The sequence below is a fragment of the Heterocephalus glaber genome, unplaced genomic scaffold (assembly GCF_053883595.1).
Source record: "Heterocephalus glaber isolate CG9 unplaced genomic scaffold, H.glaber_assembly_v1.0 deba00001689, whole genome shotgun sequence".
Classification (NCBI taxonomy): domain Eukaryota; kingdom Metazoa; phylum Chordata; class Mammalia; order Rodentia; family Bathyergidae; genus Heterocephalus; species Heterocephalus glaber.
In genome coordinates, this window is record NW_028258414.1 from 6,844,446 (window position 1) to 6,865,118 (window position 20,673).

The 20,673-nt window shown below is 50.0% G+C and overlaps 1 protein-coding gene across 6 annotated transcripts in view; it reads right to left on the bottom strand.

Moving 5' to 3' along the window:
• The window catches only part of Dapk2 (death associated protein kinase 2), a 105,671-nt gene extending 85,233 nt beyond the window's left edge, over nt 1-20,438 (bottom strand). For 2 of the 6 annotated variants that reach the window (XM_087199112.1, XM_087199111.1), the window contains exons 1-2: nt 19,935-20,068; nt 13,742-13,839 (exon numbers count right to left, since the gene is read on the bottom strand). In XM_087199112.1, the coding sequence (XP_087055238.1) occupies nt 13,742-13,818 (77 nt within the window). In that variant the 5' untranslated portion in view covers nt 13,819-13,839; nt 19,935-20,068. Of the gene's footprint in view, nt 1-13,741; nt 13,840-19,934 lie in introns of all 6 variants that reach the window. The other 4 variants (XM_021237100.2, XM_087199110.1, XM_087199108.1 and 1 more) reach the window with 4 other exon arrangements.
• Between the last annotated feature and the right edge of the window lie 235 nt (nt 20,439-20,673).

The window sequence follows — 20,673 nt, forward strand, 5'->3', positions numbered from 1 at the left end:
GAAGGTGCTCAGAAGAAGGAAGGAACATTTCAGGAAAAAAGAGGTAGAGCAGCCAGAGTGGAGAAAGGTTAGGAAGTACTGGGTGCAAAGTTTAGATAGAAAAGCAGGCAAAGCGAGGAAATTAAGTTAGCCACATCTTTCAGTTTAATCTACCAGCCACTTACTACTGACTCTCTATAGGGAACGCATGGTCTGGAAGCACTTACCCTGCAAGGTGGCAACAAAAAGGGAAAGAAAACACATTAGAAGCTCATACCTGGAGGTATAGAGTGCTGTTTTGCGAGGGAAACCATCCAAATACTGGTCACTGTCAACAAGGGTCAGCTACTCTCCACAGTGCTATGGGTGCTGGCTACTGGGTACTGGGTGGTCCTTCACAGACTGTGCTCCTGACACAACACTGTGTTCACTACCTCAGTACCCTGCATCTGTAAACAGTTAGACAGTCCACGATCTATTCTCAGTTAAGCAGTGATGTTCTTCAAAGCACTAGGAGGAGGTTTTTTAGACTTACTGCTGAGAGCTTCCTAGGCAGGACTAGCTGGAATTAGAGCTTGAGCTGTAATACACACAAGTGTACTTCACTACCAGCCAAGAGCCCTAAGAAGTGGATATTTTGAAAATCAAGTTATTTTTTCTTCCAATGCCCAAGAAAGAAAGACCTATGCCTGGTGACTACTTCGGTGGAGGACACACTACTTAAACTTAAAAATTATCCTAAGCCAGCTGTGGCAGAGCACACCTGTAATTCCAGCCGTCTGGGAGGCTGAAGCAGAAGGATTGTAAATTTAAGCCCAGCCTGAGCAATGTAGCAACTTACCAAGACCCTGACTCAAAATAAAGAATAAAAAATGGGCTGGAGATGTACCTCACTGTAAAGGGCCTGGGTTCAATCCCCAGTACAAAAACCAAAACAAAACCCTAAAGAGCTCGAAGTCCATTGAAGGGGTTAGAGAACTGCTGTCAGTCCAAATTCTAGGATGGTGTGATGACCAAGAGCTTTCCCAAAGCCCAGGGGTATCTCTGCTAGAATATATCTCACAAAAGACCGGGAGACTCCCTCCAGGTACCAGCGAGCAAGCTGCACCACCTCTCGACCTCCCTCTACCTCCTGCCTTCCTAACCTACCAACCGTTCAGCAAGGGTTCACCGAGCCTTTTCTTGTGTCTGAAGGACACAAGACAATGAGGCCTCCACCCTCCCCTGAGAGCTTCCAGGCCCTCATCACCTCCTGTCCTCTATCACGACTGACTCCTCCCTCGCTGGGTGGCCTTTCTCCATCCAACTCCACTAACCTTCCTTCCGGACATGGTCATCCCTCTCAAAACCAGCAGTAAGTCCAAACTTCTGAGCACAAAATATTTAAAGAGCCATGAATATATTTGTTCTACTTGACACTAGAAATGCATGTTAAATGTTTTAAATTGAGAACAAATCCACTTATAAAGTATAAATGAAAAAGTTAAATCATCTATAGTCCCATTCCTACCCCTCCCCTCCCCATTGACAATACGAATACTACTGAAATTTTAATGGCTATAAAGAAGAATAAACTTAGGTCATTTGTAGGAAAATGGATGCACCTGGAGACACGATGGTGCGTGAAATATATCAGACACACAAGCTTAAATATCTCCTGGTTTCTCTTATATGAGAAACCCAAAATATAAATAAAGAGCAAATTAAAAGAGATAATAGGAAGTAGGGCGATGGATCTTTCTTAATGGGAAAGAGATCGAGAGATTGAGGGAGAGGGAAGAGAAGAGATGAAAAAAAGAATTGGGATGTGTTATGTACATGTGCCAACCCCCACAAGGAATGTAAGCATTATACACTGCAAACATGTGCTAATAAAAATTGTTTGTTTGGTTTTTTTTGCACCGGGGATCAAACTTGGGTCCTTGCACTTGCACAGCAGGTGGCACAACCACTGAGCTAAATCCCCGACTGTACTAATAAAAATTAAAATTGGAGGGTCGGGGATTTAGCTCAGTGGTTCCACCAACTGCCTTATAAGCACAAGGTCCCAAGTTTGATCCCTGGTACCAAAAAAAAAATTAAAATTGGAAACAAACTTTAATGGCTAGTAGCTTAGCCTTCTATCCACCTTCTGCTTGTTACTCTGGACTCCTCCTCTCTGCATTCTCTTTTTTCTCTCTCTTCATTTAGGGCCTACCAGTGCATCTCCTACCCAATATGTGTTTGCTAGGTATTTCATAGAATCATGGAATTTCAGAATCAAAGACACCCTTAGCCTAGCCTCTTTGTTGTACCAAAAAACGGGGGCTGAAGACCACCAAGAAGGAACTTCTTACCATGGCAAAGGCAGAATAGAGACCCTGGGAACCAACTGAAACCGAAACTCTCCTGAGCACTTACTGGGCACCTACTATGTGCCCACATTGTGTAAGACCCTAAGAGACGAAAGAGTGGTCTCCAGATCCTCCGTTCAGAATGCTCGCTGGACTGTGAGCTGCTTTGGGATAGTTCTTTGCCAAGGGCTGGGTAGAAGAGAGTGGGAGTAAACTCCCAGGCAAAGAATGACTACAGGGGTTTCCACACCATGCTGAGAGATGGAGAACAAGAGCACCTGACTGCCTACAGTCCTCAGGGCAGGCTTCTGAGAGGAAGCAGAATTTGAATAGAACTCAATGCATGGGTGAGACCAGCTGAGCATAGGGAAAGTGTGCTGGTACCCAGGCTCTCTGAGGGAAAGGTGGCCACTGGAAGAATACACTGGGGAATGGGAAGTAAACTAGAAGGAAGTGATTTGTGAGATAAGTGCATCTTCAGTGGCCACTCTGTTCCTTCTCATACTCTGCATCAAGCGCCAGAGAGAGGTCATTGCTTTGGATTCAGCTACTTATCGTGGCCCCAATGGGCAGAGCTTTCCCAGCCATCTGATAGGCTATAGAGTACCCAATCAATGGATCACTCTTGGGTCAGGTGACCTTCTTCTTCCAATGAGGAACACTCTTCCAAGGACCAGCCCAGCTCCGGCCCATTGGGCAGTGGTCTGTGGATGTGAGGGGCAAGAGGACAGTTTTAGCAAGAAAGGAATATTGAATGTGGTGCACACACACAGTAGGGGAGGCTGGATCCCAGAAGGTGTTTAATGTGAACAAAGGCAAGGAGGGAAAATTAACCTAGACAGAACAGAGGATAATAAAGAGACTTCCTTATTCAAGGAAAGAAAGGGAAAAGCTAACATCTCCGAGAGCAGTCCATGTGTCTCATGTAGCATTTTGAAGAACTGTTCTTGGATTCAGTTGTCCCTTCTGCACTATAAAAAAAATACTGATGAGGCCACAGCCTCATCCCAGACATCTAAATCTGAATCCTCTGGAATTCGGATATAGGGCCTATGATGACAACCACTGTGCTGGATGTTTCCACCATAATCTCATTTAATTCTCTAGTCAGGAGAGCCCAGGTTCAAATTGAGACTTACTAAGGAGGTAGCACATTTCCATGCCACAGATGACAAAATCAAGGCTCTAAGAGAAGTAACTTGCCCAAGATTACATAGACAGTCTGTAGTAAAGCTAGGATTCATACCTGGGTTTGATGCTTGAGCTTAGGGGACAAATTCTTTGCAGGGCAGGAGGCTGGGAGAGATCTTGCTAGCTTTCAATTCACTATGTAGCCTAGGCTGGCCTCAGACTTGCAGCGATCCTCCTGCCTCAGCCTCCTGAGTGCTGGGATTATAGGCGGGCATTACCACACCCACTTTGGCGGACAAATTCTTGATGATGTGCTGGACAGGGTGGCTCGACTGCCCCATAGAGGTAGCTCAGCACACGGACGCTCCCTGAGGGAAGAAGCTCAGGGAATTGCAGAAGAGAGTAGTGGAGCCAGGGCCTGGCAAAGCTCCCAACGGGCAGGGAGCTGACATCGTCTCAGAGACATTGGACCCCAAGAAGGATCCTCTGTCAAGGTTCAAATGAGACATCAGAAGGAATGTCATGCTCCTAAATCCTAGAAATGCTACAGAGTGAGGTGGAATATAAAATCTGTTTAAGAAATAGACAGGTATGGTGGCCCATGCCTATAATCCCAGCACTCAGAAGGCTGAGCCAGGAAGATCACCAACCCCAATACCCCCTCTTCACTGAGACCCATGTCTATCCTGAGTCCATCCCATAACCAACTTTTCAACTTTGAAAAGTAAACCATAAAACCTGCTGGAAATAAGCAGTAGACACAGACACATGTTTCTTCCAAGGAGCCAGATGATAAATATTTGAGGCACTGAAGACCAAAAAGCAAAATCTAAAATATTATGTAGGGGCCAGGGATTTAGCTCAGTGGTGCAGCCACTTACCTCACAAGCACAAGGTCCTAAGTTCGATCCCTGGTACCCTCCCCACAAAAAATTATGTAGGTACTCATACAACAAGAGACAAAATGAAATCTCTATGATAAAACTCAAAATATAATAATAATGAAGGGTTTTTTTCTTGGGGGGGAAGCAGATAACATTTTGGTTAATTGGGACCCTAAATTAGTGATCTCTACCATCAAATTGATTGGAAATGATCAACCGTAAAACCCATCCCTACTCTGAGCCAGTCACAGGCAGACAGCAGGCCAGATTTGGGCTACAGGGCTGTGGTGTTCTGTTCTCTGCACTAGACAAGGCAGGAGCCCTTGCAGAGTAAAGGTCTTGGGTTCCAACACCTGCTTTGGAGTGCTTCGGGGGGCTACTTTGGGGGGGGGGGTAGGGCAAGCAGAAGAGAGAAAGACAGTGGCAGCCACTGGCCTGTGGGAGACCCTAGCAGCTCCAGGGTCTCACAGGGCCCTTCCTACAGTGCAGAGCCCTGGGTGCTTTAGGACAGCCAGCTCTTTGGGAATAGCTCTGCTCTGGTCCTGACAGGCCTGGCTCAGGCAGCCTCCAAGCCTCACACTAAGAAGTAGTCTTTGCTTTACCTACCTCGTGCTACTACTTCAAAATACCCATGAACATATGATGAAATGAGAATGAGACACACGCAGCATGAAAATAAAGAACCAGAGAGAGTAGTGTTTGGAATTAAAGGGGAAAGACTTCAACTCCTGTAAATCTCCCCATGGCAAAATATTAACATATCTTTACAGAACACTTAAACTACCAGACATGCACAAAAACAGTGAAAATGGGTGGGCAAGCCTGTGAGGAAATACATGCTGGTATTTTTAGCTTCAACCAAGTGGCAAATCAGTCCCTTGCCCTGGTGGCCACCTCTGGCAAACGCCAGATAGAAATGATGCAAAGGGAAGAAATCAAACAAACGTGTTTCCAGAAATGCAACTGCTTTTAACAGTGAGGGAAAAAAGGGGGGTCAAGGGAAATTTATGTAAATTGGGAATGCCTACATCGTAGAATATTACAAAGTTAACAAAAGCCTATGGATTGTATTTCATTTCGAATGGCCAGTATTCTTCAAAAATGTGGGTGTCATACAAGCCAAGAAATGGCTGCGGAACTGTTACAGATTAAAGGGGACTGCATGGGTCCCATCCTAGGTCTCATATTTCAGGGAGAAGAACTGCTACACAGAAGAGTAAGAGGAAAACCAACAAAACTGGAACAAGACTGACAGCTGAGATTAAAATAGCCTATCAGTATTAAATTTTTTAGTTTGATAACTGTACTGCAGTGATGAAAGAGAATGTCCGTATCCTTAGGAGACAGAGATAATGAAGCATAATGTCTGCAACCTACTGTCAAATGGGTCAGAAACAATGACAGAAGACAGCCTGACCATGGGAAAAAAGAAAGAAGTCAGGGACAGGAGAAAGAGGAGAGAGGAAAGACAGCAGAGGTGAAAAGAGAAAGTAAGAGAAGAGACAAAAAAAAAAAAAGTTTAAAAAAATGACAGTGCACACCTGTAATCCCTGTACTCAGTAGGATGAGGCAGGGGGATCATGAGTTCAAGGCCTTCCTAGGCTACAGAGCAAGTTTGAGGCTAGCCTGAACCATAAAGGGAGACCCTGTCTCAAAACAAATAAAGAAAAATCAGTAGATCTAGGTCCAGAGTACATGAAAGTTGTGTTGTTCTTACAACCTTTCTATTACATTTGAATTTTTGTTTCCAGTACCGAGAATTGAACTCAGGACCTTGCACTTGCCAGGCAGGCACGTTGCCACTCAGCCCCTGAAACTGTTTCAAAACCAAAAAAGTACATATATGAACCCTGGGTATACGGAAAGGTATAAATAAGACACAACCTGGGCCAGGGAATTAGCTCAGTGGCACCGCACCTGCTTTGCAAGCACAGGGTCCTGAGTTCAATCCTCGGTATTGAAAAAAATCCACAACCAGAGTCAAAACTTACAGCACAAGATTTATACCCCCCGCCATCAACAAGCAGAAAAGAAAGCACATCCAGTGGATCACAGTAGACAAGGTTTCAGTTCCACCTACACAGTGGCTCCCCACCCGTCTCAGACAGCAAGCCCCCCGAGACCCCACTCAGGCCCATGGAACCCACTCAGAGTGCATGCCTTGCCCTGGGGCTGCGCCTCCTTGGGACAGCATCCTGGGCAGTGCAGCCACTTTGTTTGAGTGGCTTTGTGCTTTGTTTTCCTAACAATGGGTGATGAAAGCACCTCCCTCCCTCATCCCTGGCTTCTGTCACCCAGGGCCCTCTGCAGTGCCTGTGCCCTGGCAGCTCCCTCCCTCACCCTCTCTGTGCCCTCTTACCCGAACCCAGGGTGCTTGCTCAAATGGCTACGTCCTCTCCCAGATCAGAGAGCGAGGAGCTGCCCTGCCCCAGGTCTCGCTTCCTCCTCTGAACTCCTGGTCGGCATTTCTGGGGTCCCCCCACTGGCACCCAGTCTAGTCCAAGGGCTCATTCCATTTGCCTTTGGGGACAGTACCCTGGGCCCCAAAGGAGCCTTAAGCTCTCATGGGACAAGGCCTGAGCCCTAAGTCTCCTCTTCCTGTCATGGGGCCCGACATACTGTGGGTGTCTGAGACCATTTACCACTGGCCATGACAATGATCCAGAGTACAGTGCATGTGCTCACACCTGCTAACATCACAGGAACCACTGGCTTAGCCAGGGCACAGCCCCCAGCTTGAGTGACCAGAGGCCACCGCATAGCACTATGCCATTTTGCATCCATCTGGCTCACCTCACCACCAGCCCTCAGGAGGCCAGAGGCTCCCAAGGACTCCTGGGCCAAGTGAGACCTTGTTCATCATGACTGAGGCCTGCAGCGGTGTTGACAGGACTAGAATGGGTGGAAATACCACATCCATGCTTCCTGATGTTGAGGGGCTGCTGCTGGCTCCCCTCACCCACCTCTCCTGCTTCTGGCAACTGTCTCACCCTGAGTTGGGCCTCAGCCCTAGGGAGAGAAGGCCTGTGGCTAAGGAACCCCTTCCAGGCTGCAGGATGGATTCTCACCAAGGGACTTCCTGTCCTGGTGTGATCCTCACTGCTGCCCCACACAGAAGACAGCTACATCCGCCCTGTCCTTTCTCCCCTTTGCAGCCTGGACTGATAAACCCCTCTGACCCACAAGTTCCTCAGCCTTCACCCCTGCCAGCCTAAGCCCTGGCCTCCATGGGACTAGGTGGCCTCTGAAGAATCTCCCAGACCAACTCTGATTATGGGATGAGAATAGAAAGGGCACGGTCTTTCTGATGTGAGAGACCTCAGTGGAATCTTGACTGTCCTTTGAGACAGTGCGATCATGAATATGTCACTGAACCTCCCTGAGCCTCTTCCTTCTCATCTGTCAAATGAGAATGTGATCAGAAACATAAGGACTCAGCACAGACATTGACAAGAGGGAAAGAGATTCCTAACACGACAGTTTCCGCTTCCCCAGAAACAGGAAATGCCAGCTTGTTTGTGATCCAAGAGGCATAAACATTGCAGGTCAGGCTGAAGAACAGGGCTCCGTACAGAGAAGTCTCTGGCTTTTCTCTCTGGCTTTCTCTGGGATTTACTGTGTCACAGAGTGGAATTTCTCATTTGGCTTCTCCTTGATAAGGTAGGCCTATATTTCTTCGGCCAGTTACTTAACACTTCAGAGACTGTTTCTTCATCCACCACACAGGAATTACTTCACATGGTGTTATAAGAATTAAATACAACAGGCCAAGCATCATAGTGCACACCTGTAATCCCAGCACTTGGAAGGCTGAAGCAGGAGGATTGATTGAAGTTCGAGGCCAGCCTGGGCTACGTAGTGAGTTCAAGGCCACAGAGAGATTCTGTCTCCAAAAAATATAACAGTGTGTGTGCAATAAATGGAAGTAACTTTTGTGTTATTTCCTACTTTATTCCTGAGAAGTCCTGGCCATTCCTGGACTCTGAGGCTCCCTGTATAGAATGATCTCAATCAGTTCCAGATCACTCTGCAGTTAAATTGCAGGATCTATGGGTGCTGAGCACATATCAAGTGTGAATGGCCTAGGAGGGACACCATGGTGGGGGAGAGATGGGTAAGGGCTGAAATGCAGAGCCCCAACCTGCAGGGACCTTTAGTCCAATGGGGAAGAGGACAAAGTAAAGCCTTGTAAGTGGGAAGTCTGATGGGGGACCAGAATAAAAGGTAACTAACTGCAACAGAGGAGGATCAGATGGAAGTGGGTAGATAGAGCAGACTCATGGGGCATCAGCATTTGATCTGGAGCTTAAGGGAAAAGTATCATTTTCTAAGAATGAGAGGAACAGCAGGGGTTAAGATAAATCACAGCCTCAGTCTCAGTGATGCAGTGCTGCTCAGAGCAGGAGAATGGATGTTGGCTTGGCTCAAACAGCCCAGCACAAACAGGAGAGGGGCCTGAGCTCCTCCCTGGGATGTCCCAGGCTATCAGGGCTGCTCCTGCTCCTCTTGGCCTTCCCAACCTACTGGCACTTGTGGGAGTGTGAACTCCGTGCAGATATACATAGTTTATTCTGGTGAACACAAAAGAGGAGAATATGAGAACTATCCTTGAAAATATTAGAAAGACTAAGAAATAAAATAGCTGTTGGGTTAATGCTGGTGGTCTTTTGGTGGCTTTAAATTGTCTTCTTTTTTTTTTTTTAAAGAGATACAACGTCTTGTTATTGTTGTCCATACTCCTCTCGAACTCCTAGGCTCAAGCGGTTCTTCTGCCTCAGCCTCCCAAGTGGCCAGAACTATGGTGCACACTTCCACAACTGGTTCTACGTAACGTTTTTGGGGGTTTTTTTGTTTGTTTTTTTTGGTACCGGGGATCGAACTTGGGTCCTTGAGCTTGAGCAGCAGGCAGTGAAACCACTGAGTTAAATCCCCGGCCCTTTAGGTAACTTTTTGTGTTTGTTTGTTTGTTTGTTTGTTTAAACCAATGCAATGTGGTCGAGAAGTTTCTGCCTTTGAGTTCCACTTCCTACATCACTTGCTCTTTGATACCTGAATAAATCACCTGCCTTCTCCAGTTCTCTTTTCCTGTCTATAAAAGTGGGGATTTGGATTAAATTTTTATTGAGATCCAGGTTAGCAGGGGCACTTTAGGACTTTATCTTAATATCATAATATTAGTAGAACTTCAAGTAAGGAAAAGTAACTGAAGAATTGGAAACAAAAAAAAAAAATCACTGATCATCATGTGTTGCTTATATTAAATATCCTTAGGCTTACAGTACATCTTCCTAGAAGTCCATGAAACCACCCTGGGCCTATCTACCAGCAACTCCTCCCACGGACGACACAGCTTTCCAAACACTCACTCTCCTAACTCTGGTCCTGCTACCCTAGCCTCAAATCAAACAGAAAAGACTAATCTATTTTACAGTCATCCTACTCACCCAAAGCATTCAAATTAAAGGAAAAATGATTTTGTGTTTTGGGGGTCCTTATGGTTTGAGAGCTACACCTAAACCAGGAGTCAGATCACCACTGCCCACCATGGTTCTATCACCAGTTCACTGTGTGACCCTGGACAATCTTCGCCCCATCTACAAAATGAGAAGGTGAATGGGCTTCTGTTTTTGAGCTCCTGCTCTGCTCTACGGGTGCCTACCAAGGCTGGGAGAGGCCCAAAATCTGCAGGCCTGTGTTCTCCAACGAGTACAGAAAATAGTAGGCATCCTCTAGTGTCCCAAGCAGGCTGGTGTCAGAACTAGGAGCACAGCCAAGACTCTGCACTCAGCTCTGGAAGCCAGAAATCAGGCGAGATACACAGGGCCAGGTGGGCTCCCAGGTGAACACAGGCCACTCTGGCCAGGGAATGCTGCTGCAAACCAAGGCTTTCTTACACAGATTTCTTCTCTTCCTCCTAGGAGAAGCAAGACAAGGCCTCCAAGGGAATCAGAAATGTGATTCTGCAACAGACCACAACAAGGTGCGGAGTTGAAGTTTCTCTGTTAGTACTGTTCAGGTCTGATAGAATGTACAGGAAAATGTGCATGTACATGTACACCGCGATGTACATTCATGAACACCTCTGTGAAACAAGCACCCCAGATCAAGAAACAGAATAACACCTCCGTCCCAGAAATCCCCTCCATACCTTCTTACGACCTCCAGTCCCCTGCACAAGGCCACCACTCAGACTTTTAGTACCATGGATTCATTCTGAGCTTAACCTCTTCTGTTCAACTGTACGCATGTGGGTGTCATGACCGTCCCGGGCAGCAGGCTGTCCTTCATGGGCACTGTGGCATAGTATGGACTCAATGAAGAGCTAAAATCGGCAAGATGGCCCTGAGCGTGGGCTAGGGTCCTCACACGCAGAGGAAACAAGTTAACATTCAGACCCCAGAGATCCAGTTGACGCCCTACACGCTTCCTGCAAGGTCTCACACCTTCCTCCTGGGGGGTGCTGAGGCAGGAGCAGTACCTGGATGCCCCACGCAGAGTGGGGTCCATCTCACTGGACCACGGGTCTCATTTCATCCCACAGCCATGAGGTGGATACTGTCATCAGCCCCATTTTATAGACAAGAAAACTGAAACTCAGAGAGGTTGAGAAAGCTGTTCTAAAGTTGCACAGCAAGGAAGAGGCCCCAGCCCCCAAGACCTGTGACCCAAAGGCCAAACCTCTTGATCATTCTGTGTTGGCAGGGAGTTTGCCAACTGACTCAGCCCCCACCTGTGTCTCCAATCTCACCTAGCACAGCTTGGCCTTGGCTCTGTTTTCCTGCTAATATCAGATCCAGGCTCTTCCTGCCTCAGATGAGGCTCTTCTTGCCATGCTATTGCACGTTTTCCCCTTGGTTCTCTAATTAACAGTCTTGCTGTGCACACGGTGCATGCCTGTAATCCCAGCTCCTCAGGGGCAGATACAAGTTCAAACCCAGGCTGAGCAACATGGTGAGAACTTGTCTCTCAAAAGAAAAGAAAGAGGGCTGGCCATTTAGCTCAGTGGTTTTGCCACCTGCTGCGCAAGCGCAAGGACCCAAGTTCGATCCCCAGTACCAAAACAAACAAACAAAAGAAAAGACAGAAAGAAATCAAATTAGCCTTTCACACACCTTATGATGAATCACCCTTCTGTGTTCACTTTAATGCCTATCACCCACTGCAAGAGGACAGGAATGATCGATTTTGTTTACCACTGCCTTGGGCAGTGTCTGGAACACAGTAGATCCTTAATATGTTCAGTGAAGAAGGAGAGAAGGATAAGGCTGTCCCTGAAGACAGCTGCAGTTCCAGCCTATTCTATGACATCCCCCTTTCCCACTCTAAGCCTGAGTTTCCACAATTGTCAAATGAGGGTCCTGGAAGAGGGGCCCTCCAATGGTCAGTGTCCCTGGCCTCCAGAACACAAATCCTAGCACTATCTGGCCCTCAGGGCTCTGCTGTCTCTTACCCATATTTTGCTAGGCTAGCACTTTGTTTTTTGGAACAGGGTCTCTCTAAGTAGTACAGGCTGGCCTTGAACTCACTACGTAGACCAGGCTGGCTCAAACTCACAGCAGTCCTCCTGCCTCAGCCTCCCGAGCATGTGTCATCACACCCAGCTCTGCTTAGCACTTTAGACAAGTGGGGAGACAGAGGATCCCAGACTGGGAAGTGCACGGGGCCTTCCCACCTGTTGTGGAGAGGACCAGAACACAGGAGTTCTCCTCTAGTTCTAACAGCTCTTGACCTTCACGAGCCAGAGTAGGTGAGAGCAGGATGATGAAGGAATAAACTGCCTCCACTTCCTTCTTCAGAGTCCCTGCCCCACCCAACTCTCCTTTCCTCTGCCCCCTGCCCTGAGTCTAACCCAACCCTGCCCTGTCACTGCACATGCAGCTGCCCTTCTGCAGGCTGAGCTCCAGCGGGGCAGAGACCGAGTCGCACGCATCTTTGAACTTAGTGCAGAGCCTGCATTCAGGACAGGGCCAACGTGAGACCACCAAACCAAAGGCCAGGGGCGGGGCCTGCCCAGATCTGCTTCGGAGGACACCAGGTCCCGAGAGCAGAGGGTCCTGAGGCTGGGGGAACCTGGACTCCGTAGCACCCAGCCTTTGGCCCTCTCCCTCCTGTCACCCCTTCTGCAGGCCCCACAGCAGTAGCAGCCAGTCTCAAACAGAAGAGGAGTCACCCGAGGTCCAAGGTCCCCACCCGGCTGGCCAGGAAGACACTCCCTGAATGGCCGCACCTGCCACTTCCCATTTTCCTCTGCATAAGGCACAACTTGCTTTGAAGATCTTTCTGTTTGTTTTTAAAAATAAAAGAAAGAAGAGAATGAGTCCTGATCCAGAGTTCTCTGCAGGGAAAAGGCCTCCTATTTGGCCTGTTCGACACAGCAGACTCATGCCAGGCTTTTACTCTCCAGGGTGTGTGAGAGGTGAGGCTGGGCACCTGGTGAGCATGTGCGCAAGGGCCATGCTCACGGGAGGTGTGTGGGATGGGTGGGCAGGTACAGATCAGATGACTGGAACTCCTGCTGCCTCAGCAACTCTGGGCAACTTGCTTAAACTTTGAGCCACAGCCTCCTCTGCAAATCCACAGTAAAACGAATCCCTATTCCACAGATGGTTGGAGAATCAGACTTAGGGTTTTAGAACCACTAAACACCATTTATGTATATGCAGGTGTTAGAAGAAAGCCAGGCCAGGTGTGGTGGCGCACACCTGTAATTCTAGCATTCAGGAGGCTGAGACAGGAGGATTGCTGCAAGTTTGAGGTCAGTTTGGGCTATATATATATAGCGAGCCCAAGGCCACCCTGAATGACATAGCCCAATTCTGTCTCAAAAAACAATGACTAAAGATAAGAACCAAGATACTCATGTAATGGTACAAGATCTCAATGATGAATGTAACTGTATTTATACCTAAAATGTACCAGTAAACTTAATGGGGAAAAAAACCACAATGACTAGGACTGGGAGGGGAGCTCAGTGGCGCTGCGCCTGCCTGGCAAGTGCAAGGTCCTCAGTTCAATCCCTGGTACTGGAAAAAAACAAAACAAAAAAATGACAAAAAAGAATCATTAAGATTTGTCACAGCCATCAGTCAGGTTATGCTGAAAACACAGATCATAATAACTCTAGCCCCAGGGCCAGGGATTTAGCTCAGTGGTTCTGCTGCCTTCCTCAAAAGTGCAAGGTCCCGAGTTCAATCCCTGGTACCTAAAATAAAACAACTCCAGCCCCTTCTACCTTATTTCCAGAGAGATGACCATGTGCAGAGTCACTCATGATGATGAATAAACCCTGGGCTTGTTTTGAGAGCCTCCCAGTGGGCCTGTAACAAGCCCATGCCTTACAACACCAACACACAGCGACCAAGAGAAGCACAACCAGCTCCACCTCGCCCCTCCGCCTCCCACTCCACCTCTTACCTGCCCAGCTCCTCTCCAATATCGTAAAAGTCCTCCACCTTCTGTTGCTTGAACAACTCCATGTCTGGGCTCCTCATGGAGGCCTGGACCCTACAACCCTGAAACGGGGAGAGGCCTGAGGTTAGGACACCATGGAAATGAGCACAAGCCTGAAGTCACCGGCCACAAGGCAGCTAATAATTTCACAGCGACCCCCAGCCTGGCTCCTTCCACAAGAACTGCCCCACTCAGGCAGCTTCTTGCCTGTGGCCAATGATGTCTGGTTCTTATCTCATTCAACTTAATTTTTTTTTCAGGTCTGGGGATTGAACCCAGGGCCTTGCATTGCTAGGCAAGCACTCTACCACCAAACTACATCTCCAGCTCTTTTTAAAATCTTTATTTTGACACAGGGTTTCAGTAACTTGCCCAGGCTGCCCTTGAACTTGTGATCCTCCAGCTTCAGCCTCCTGAGTAGTTGAGATTACTGCTATGCACCACTACACCCAGCTCTTAATTCAAATCTGTTTAGCATATGTGCTGGCAAAGCAAGCACAAATCACATTTACTAAGGGAACAGAAAAAAAGCCCTCTTCACATCTTCAAATCTACCTGCAGAAGATCATGGAAACAGACCTATGATGAAGTTCAGCTATTTGGATCCACTGGGAAGAGAGGCAGCTGAGGTACAGTAATGAAAGCACTCATTTTTGAGTCAGGCATCCCGGATTCAGTCCCAGCTTTGCTTGGGTGAGACAGTTAAGCTGCCAATCTTAACCTTCTCATCTGCAAAATGGAGCCAATACTGGAAAAACCAAGTCAAAGTCTTGAGACTCTTGTAAATGATTAAATGCTGACAAAGGTGAGGGATTATCATGACCTCCACCCACTCCGGGATTGAGAGTCTGGACGGATTGGCAAACGTTCTCTCATCACCCCAAGATGGGCAGGAACAGTGTGACAAACTTCAACAGGCACGGGGAGTCAGGACCCTGAGGGGCTCATTCCACTTTGTCCAAAATGCACTCTGCGACCTCATGGCTTGGCATCGGGTCCCCAGTTCCCTCCACTGTGGGATGGAGTTAGCTCTGACCCCTCAGGGCACCTCAGGGAGAGCCCTGCAGTGTGCTCATCATGTATCATCTCCCCTGGGATCACCAGTTCCTGGGACAGCTGTGTGCCACCTAGCAGCACCTCAGGGCCAATCACAAGGACAAAGCCAACAGCCTGGACCTGCTTCCTGGGGTCAATACTTAGTGAAGCCCTCTTGGAGCCCACTTGGGCTGCCACAGACAGCTCTTCTTCCGCCAGATGATCAGATGCCAACCACGCCCAGGCCCCAGGAACCCCAGAAGACTATTTTCACCTCCATCGTTCCAAAGGACACATCACCAACACCTAACTAGTCTAACTCTCAGGGGACCTACACATTTCGTCCCTCCCTCCACACCTCTGTCCCCCACAAACCAGATGCTACCACCTCCCTCCCTTCTGTGGAGGCACACACATCTCCAAGACCCCCAGGCAGAGAGCTAGCCTGGTGCCAGGGCCCCCTTACTCTCAGGGTCACCTCCTGGTCTTGGCAGCCATGGCCCATCATACACTGCCCTCCCTGCTTGGTTCCCACTGGCCTGACAATGGGACACTGGGAAGGGCCAACCCAGCAGCCCCACTGGGGCCCAAAGCAGGTTGGCACCCTCCCTGGGCCTCAGTCCCCTCCTCTGTCAACAGGGATGACACCCTCTATGTCACCTATTCACACCTGCTTCCGAGTGGGGTTCCACTGTGATAAGGCCAGAAACTGCCACACACATACGTAGGGTGATCATTATTTGACTCATTTCCAGAGCATTGTTTGTGTCTCGGCTTCCCACGCCGTTGAGACAACCAATTCAGTTACTTTCTCAGGAAACAGTTTTGGGGTTTCTCTAGCAAGTCTGGCTTGACCAGAAGCAGAAGCCAGACCTACCCTCACCCACCATCCTGGCAAAACTACTTCTGAGACGAGCCAGTGGGGAGGGTGGGACCACTGTCCACCATCTTTTTGCTGAAAAAATTCTTCCAAAGAAACCATTGGGGTCAGGTATACTAATTCCACACAGCTACTGGCAGACATAAGCAGAAAACTCCAAAAAATTTTGTGGGCAGAAACCCTGACAGTGGTCCCAGTAACAGCTAAGGTCTTCCACTTGGTGAGAGGCCAGCCTCATTTGCCATCACTGGATTCGAAGCCCAGTTGCCCAGTAAATGGCTCCACTTCCTGATTGGCCAGGGGCAGGGGTAAGGGAACCCCCAAAGGACAAACTTGGTCCAATAGTTTGTTCTCATTTCACCTTTCCAGCTTTAGCTCCCTCTCCCACATAGCCTATTTTTGTTTCTTTGTTTTGAGACAAGGGCTCACTATGTAGTCCAGGCTGCCCTTGAACTCACAGGGATCCTCTTGCCTCAGCCTCAAAGGAATCACAGGCATGCACCATCATGCCCGGTTTCCACATATCCTATATTACAACCAAAGCAGAACTTTCTGATTCCCCCCAAAATTTCCATCCCTGCCATGCCTTAGCTCAAACAGGACCCTTTCTACAGAAAGTCCACCTAGCAAAACTGATCCCTTCCCACAAGCCCCAGCACTAGCTAATGCTACCAGCTCTGCAAGCTCCATGATCCTTCCTCCCTCACAACAAATGGAAATTCTCTCCTTCTTTAAACTCCTGAAGTGTTCTTTATACACTTTTAGGGTTAGAATTTTCCTCGTTCTGGCTCTTAATATAATCTATGTCTATGTCTATGTCAACCTCAGAGGGAAAGAACACAGGTTCCACAGTCATAGAGGCCTGGGTTCAAATCCCAGATCTGCCATTTAGGAATGCACTGTCCTTAATCAAACACAAGTAACATTTCTGAGCTTCAAATTAATTCCATGGAAAAGTGTTCCAGACAAAGGCTGCTGATGGGGAGGATGTGAACCAACTAGAACTCACCAACACTCCCCAGGATTACACACTGGACAGTACCATGCTGGAAAACTGCTGGGTAAATGGAGAAACGCGCACAGTAGTTTTCTAGAATGTTCCATGCTAGAATGGTCACAGCAACACTATCAGTGATAACTAAAAATTAGAAACAACCAAATGATCATCAATAGAAGAATGGGTAGATCAGTTGAGGTCTATGTATACAACGGAATCATTATACAGCAATGAGAATTAACAAACTACTGCTCCCTGCTACAACAGGGATGAGTCTCACTAACACAAAGCCGAATGGAAGAAACAAGATGCCAAAGATGACATACTTTGTGATTCCATAAATCTAATCTATGGTGTTGGAGTCAGACCAGTGGTTACCATTGGTGGGGGGTGGTGACCGAGAAGGGGACATGCAAGGCTTCAAGGTCTTGAGAAATTTGTTTCTTAATCTGAGTGGTTGTATCCTGGATATATGGGATGTACATTTATGTACAATCAAAATTGTACATAATTTAAAAATTAATACCTACTTTATGGGACATAGAAGATAACCTATGTGAAATGTTTAAAGAGTTCCTAGATCTTATGGTTTGGGTTAAAAATGTCCCCCAAGCTGGGTGTGGCAGCACACACTCGTGATCCCAGCACTCTTGGAGGCTGAGCCAGGAAGATCACAAGTTTGAATCCACCCTGGATAATTTAGCAGCTTAGTGAGAGCCTGTCTCAAAGTCAACAATAAAAAATGGGCTAGGGATGTAGCTCAATGGGAAGGCAATGGGTTCAATCCTCACTACCACAAAAAAAGTCCCCCAAAAGGCTTCAGAGGAGGGGCTTTTGGAAGGTGGCTGGGTCACAGTGCCACTGTCTTCATCGATTGATGAAATCACAGCTGAATGGGCTCTCAGGAAGGGAAGCTATGTGGAGGAAGCAGGTGCATCACTGGAAAAGGGTCCATCCTGTCCCTAACCCCTGACTCTCAGCATCTCTGCTTCTGGCTCCTCCACAATGTTCTGTGTCACCACAGCCCGGACAATAACGGAGCTCACTGACCACGGACTGAAATCTCCAAAACTGTGAGTCAAAATACATCTTTCCTCCTCAACGGTGTTCAACTCAAGTACTCTGTGATAGTGACAAAAAGCTGACTACCACACTGGACAATCCCAATCAATGAGTTCCTTCCCTCCAACCTGTTGTCTTGAGGTCCTGTGGAGACAACTGTCACATTCTCACCTCTGTCCCCTTGTATCAGATGGCACACAGCGGCACTCTGTAACACTGGCTGATTTGCAGTTAGTGTCCAGCCTCCTTTCTCAGGGCCACACTCAAAGACCTCTTGAGGTAAACCAGCTGGCAACAGCTGGAAGCCCTTTCCTAATACCCACAAGATCAATTTCTACTTGATCAGTTTACAAATATGAAAGTCAAGAGGAGAAACTCCAGGGTGGAACTGCAGACCCCAACCAGAACCCAGAGAAGGACCCGGCCAGAGGCACCCCTCGGGCCCTGAAAAGCCAAAACCTCAAGGGCACAGGGAGGACACGGCTGTGCCTGTGCCGAAGGGAGCAGGCCGTCAGTCCAGAGCTGCCATCTCCACACCCACCTTTCTCCTAATGGAGTCCTTAGAATTCCTGTTCATGCCACCTCCCTTAGCCCAGGCAGCTCTCCAGGGGATGGCCCATCTCCTAGGACACCACAGAAGGGACCTCAGGCACCTGTTTAGGGATTTGGAGACTCTGCTTCAGGATCCCAGGGTGAGGAAGGGTCGTTCCACACTGGCCACGCTGCACACTGGGTAAGAACTCGTTGTGAAACAAAAGATGGAAACCACAGCTGTCTGGTGAGGCCGCTGGCCTGACTAATGGAGGAAACTGAGATCCAGACAGGGGGAGGCCCTTGCTGACACTCACAGGGCCAACCCATGCAGCCCCAGAGCTTCTGTGATAGACACCCTACCCCTCCCTGCAGGCTTAAGAAGTCAGCCCTGTCCTGGGGGACCACCCAGGAGGGGGCGTCCAGCCCCGGAAGTCACCTACAGCCACCAAGTCCTCACTCCTCTGCTCACAGCTCACTCTGCGGGGCAGCTCCCAAGTTCCTCGCTTGCCTCACCCAGGGTGAGCAAGGCAGAGGCCAGCAGGAGTGCGGGCCAAACATACAAGACCTCCGGACTCGCACCTGCATTAGGGACGGCCGCAGAGAACGTTGCCAACAGCAGGAGGAGGCCCGCATCACAGCCCTCCCACCAGTCCTGGGCCGGGTCTCTGGGGCTGAGGAGCAGGCGAGTTCACCCACATCTCCCAAATCGAGGTGATCAGGGTCAGCTCAGGTCTCATCCTATCAGCCAGAAACCTGCCCCGAGAACAGCATATGTCCAGCCACATCCCCACAGCCCTGCCCCCGCCCCGAGGCCCCCCGCGGAAACTGCTGGGCTATCAGTGGGGTCCCTGTCGGTGGCAAAGACGAGTTATTGGGGGAAACAGGTAAGAGAGAAGCAGCCCCCCTCGGTCAAGACTCCCCCGAAATAACTGCACAGGCAGTAGGCGCACAGTGTGGGGGAGCAGTGCAGCAGCCCCCCCTGCCTCCACTGGGCTCTGGAGATCGGGGTGCCTCTGCCCAGTGCGCACTCCTCTCTTGCCACTGCCTGTGAGGCCTCAGAGACGCTCGCCTCCCTGCGCTGAGAAACTCATTTACACGTTGCCGAGTTACAGTAGGGTCCGCCAGACCTACACTAGCCACGGTGCACCCTCATGCCCGGCCCAAGGCTGCTCCTGGGCCACGCACACCCACTTCGGGACCGTCACGACGCCCTTCTTGGTCCCCGCCTCAACCCGCAGGGACCAGCTGGTACCCTGCACGTCCAGCGCTGCCGGCACCCGGCTCCTGCGGCCGGGCGCACGGCTGCCCAGGAGGCGCACTGCGCGAGACTCTGCAGTATCACCTGCCGGGCAGGGCCAGGGCAAGAGCAGTGGCGACAGACGCTGAGACCCAGCCTCCCTCCTTCGGGGCAAGCCTGTCCCCTTCGAGGGGGCCTCCTCGATGGAAGTCTGGCTCCCATCTCCGCCCGCCGCCCCACCGGCTTCGGGTCAAAGTATCAGGCTCGGAGGGAGCGTCCGGGGTCGCCGCTCACAGAGGCGACGGCGTCTCGGGGACAGAGCCCCGGGCTCGGCCCCGGGGGTGTCCCAGCCGCTGCCTTTCGCGCACCCGGTCCCCCCCCCCTCGTCGGGCCCGCGGGCCGCGCTACTCACGGCGGGAGGCTGCGCTGCGACGCTCGCGGCGGGGTGCGCGGCGCTCGGCCTGAGTCCCCGGCCCTCGGAGCCCCGGGGCAGCGAGGGGCGGAGCGGCCGGGCCCGTCCCAGGCGCCGGCTGCACGGTGCTCGGGGCGCCCCCTGCCGGAGCCCCCGCGGCCCGCCAGGGTGCGCCTCCCCCACGGGCCGAGCGCAGCCTCCGAGGACCGGCGAAGGCGAGCGCAGCCCAGGAACCCCCTTGGCGTCCTTTCTGGCTTTGCCTCTCCCGTGCTGTGCGGCCTCGGGCAGATCAACTGTCCTCTCGGAGCCTCGAGTGCTGACTCCAGTGATAACGCGTGCTATACACCCTGGCACCGTTGCTGGGGAAAATACTATTTCTGTGCCCCTCTTCCCCATGCCCCACACCCATGAGGATGGGAGTCTGACCAGGACTAGACCCTTCCCCTTCCAGCCAGGATCCTGGAGCCGCCCGGCCCGCAGGCTTCGCAGGCCTCCTGCACCCCCAGCCTCCCAGCGTCGGCCTCATCTCCCCGACAACCCCTTCCTGACAAAAGAGTGAATTCTTCCTCTCTTCCCTCTGCCAAAAACTCCTGGGGTGGGGTGGGGGGGACCATAGCGGAGGAGGTGATGGGGAGAAAGAAGTGGAAACAGATTCAGCCGAGTGCAGTGGTCTTTCAATTCCAGAGGCTTAGGGTAGGAACCCGAGACTCCTGCGAGGGATTCGATCTTTAAATCTCCC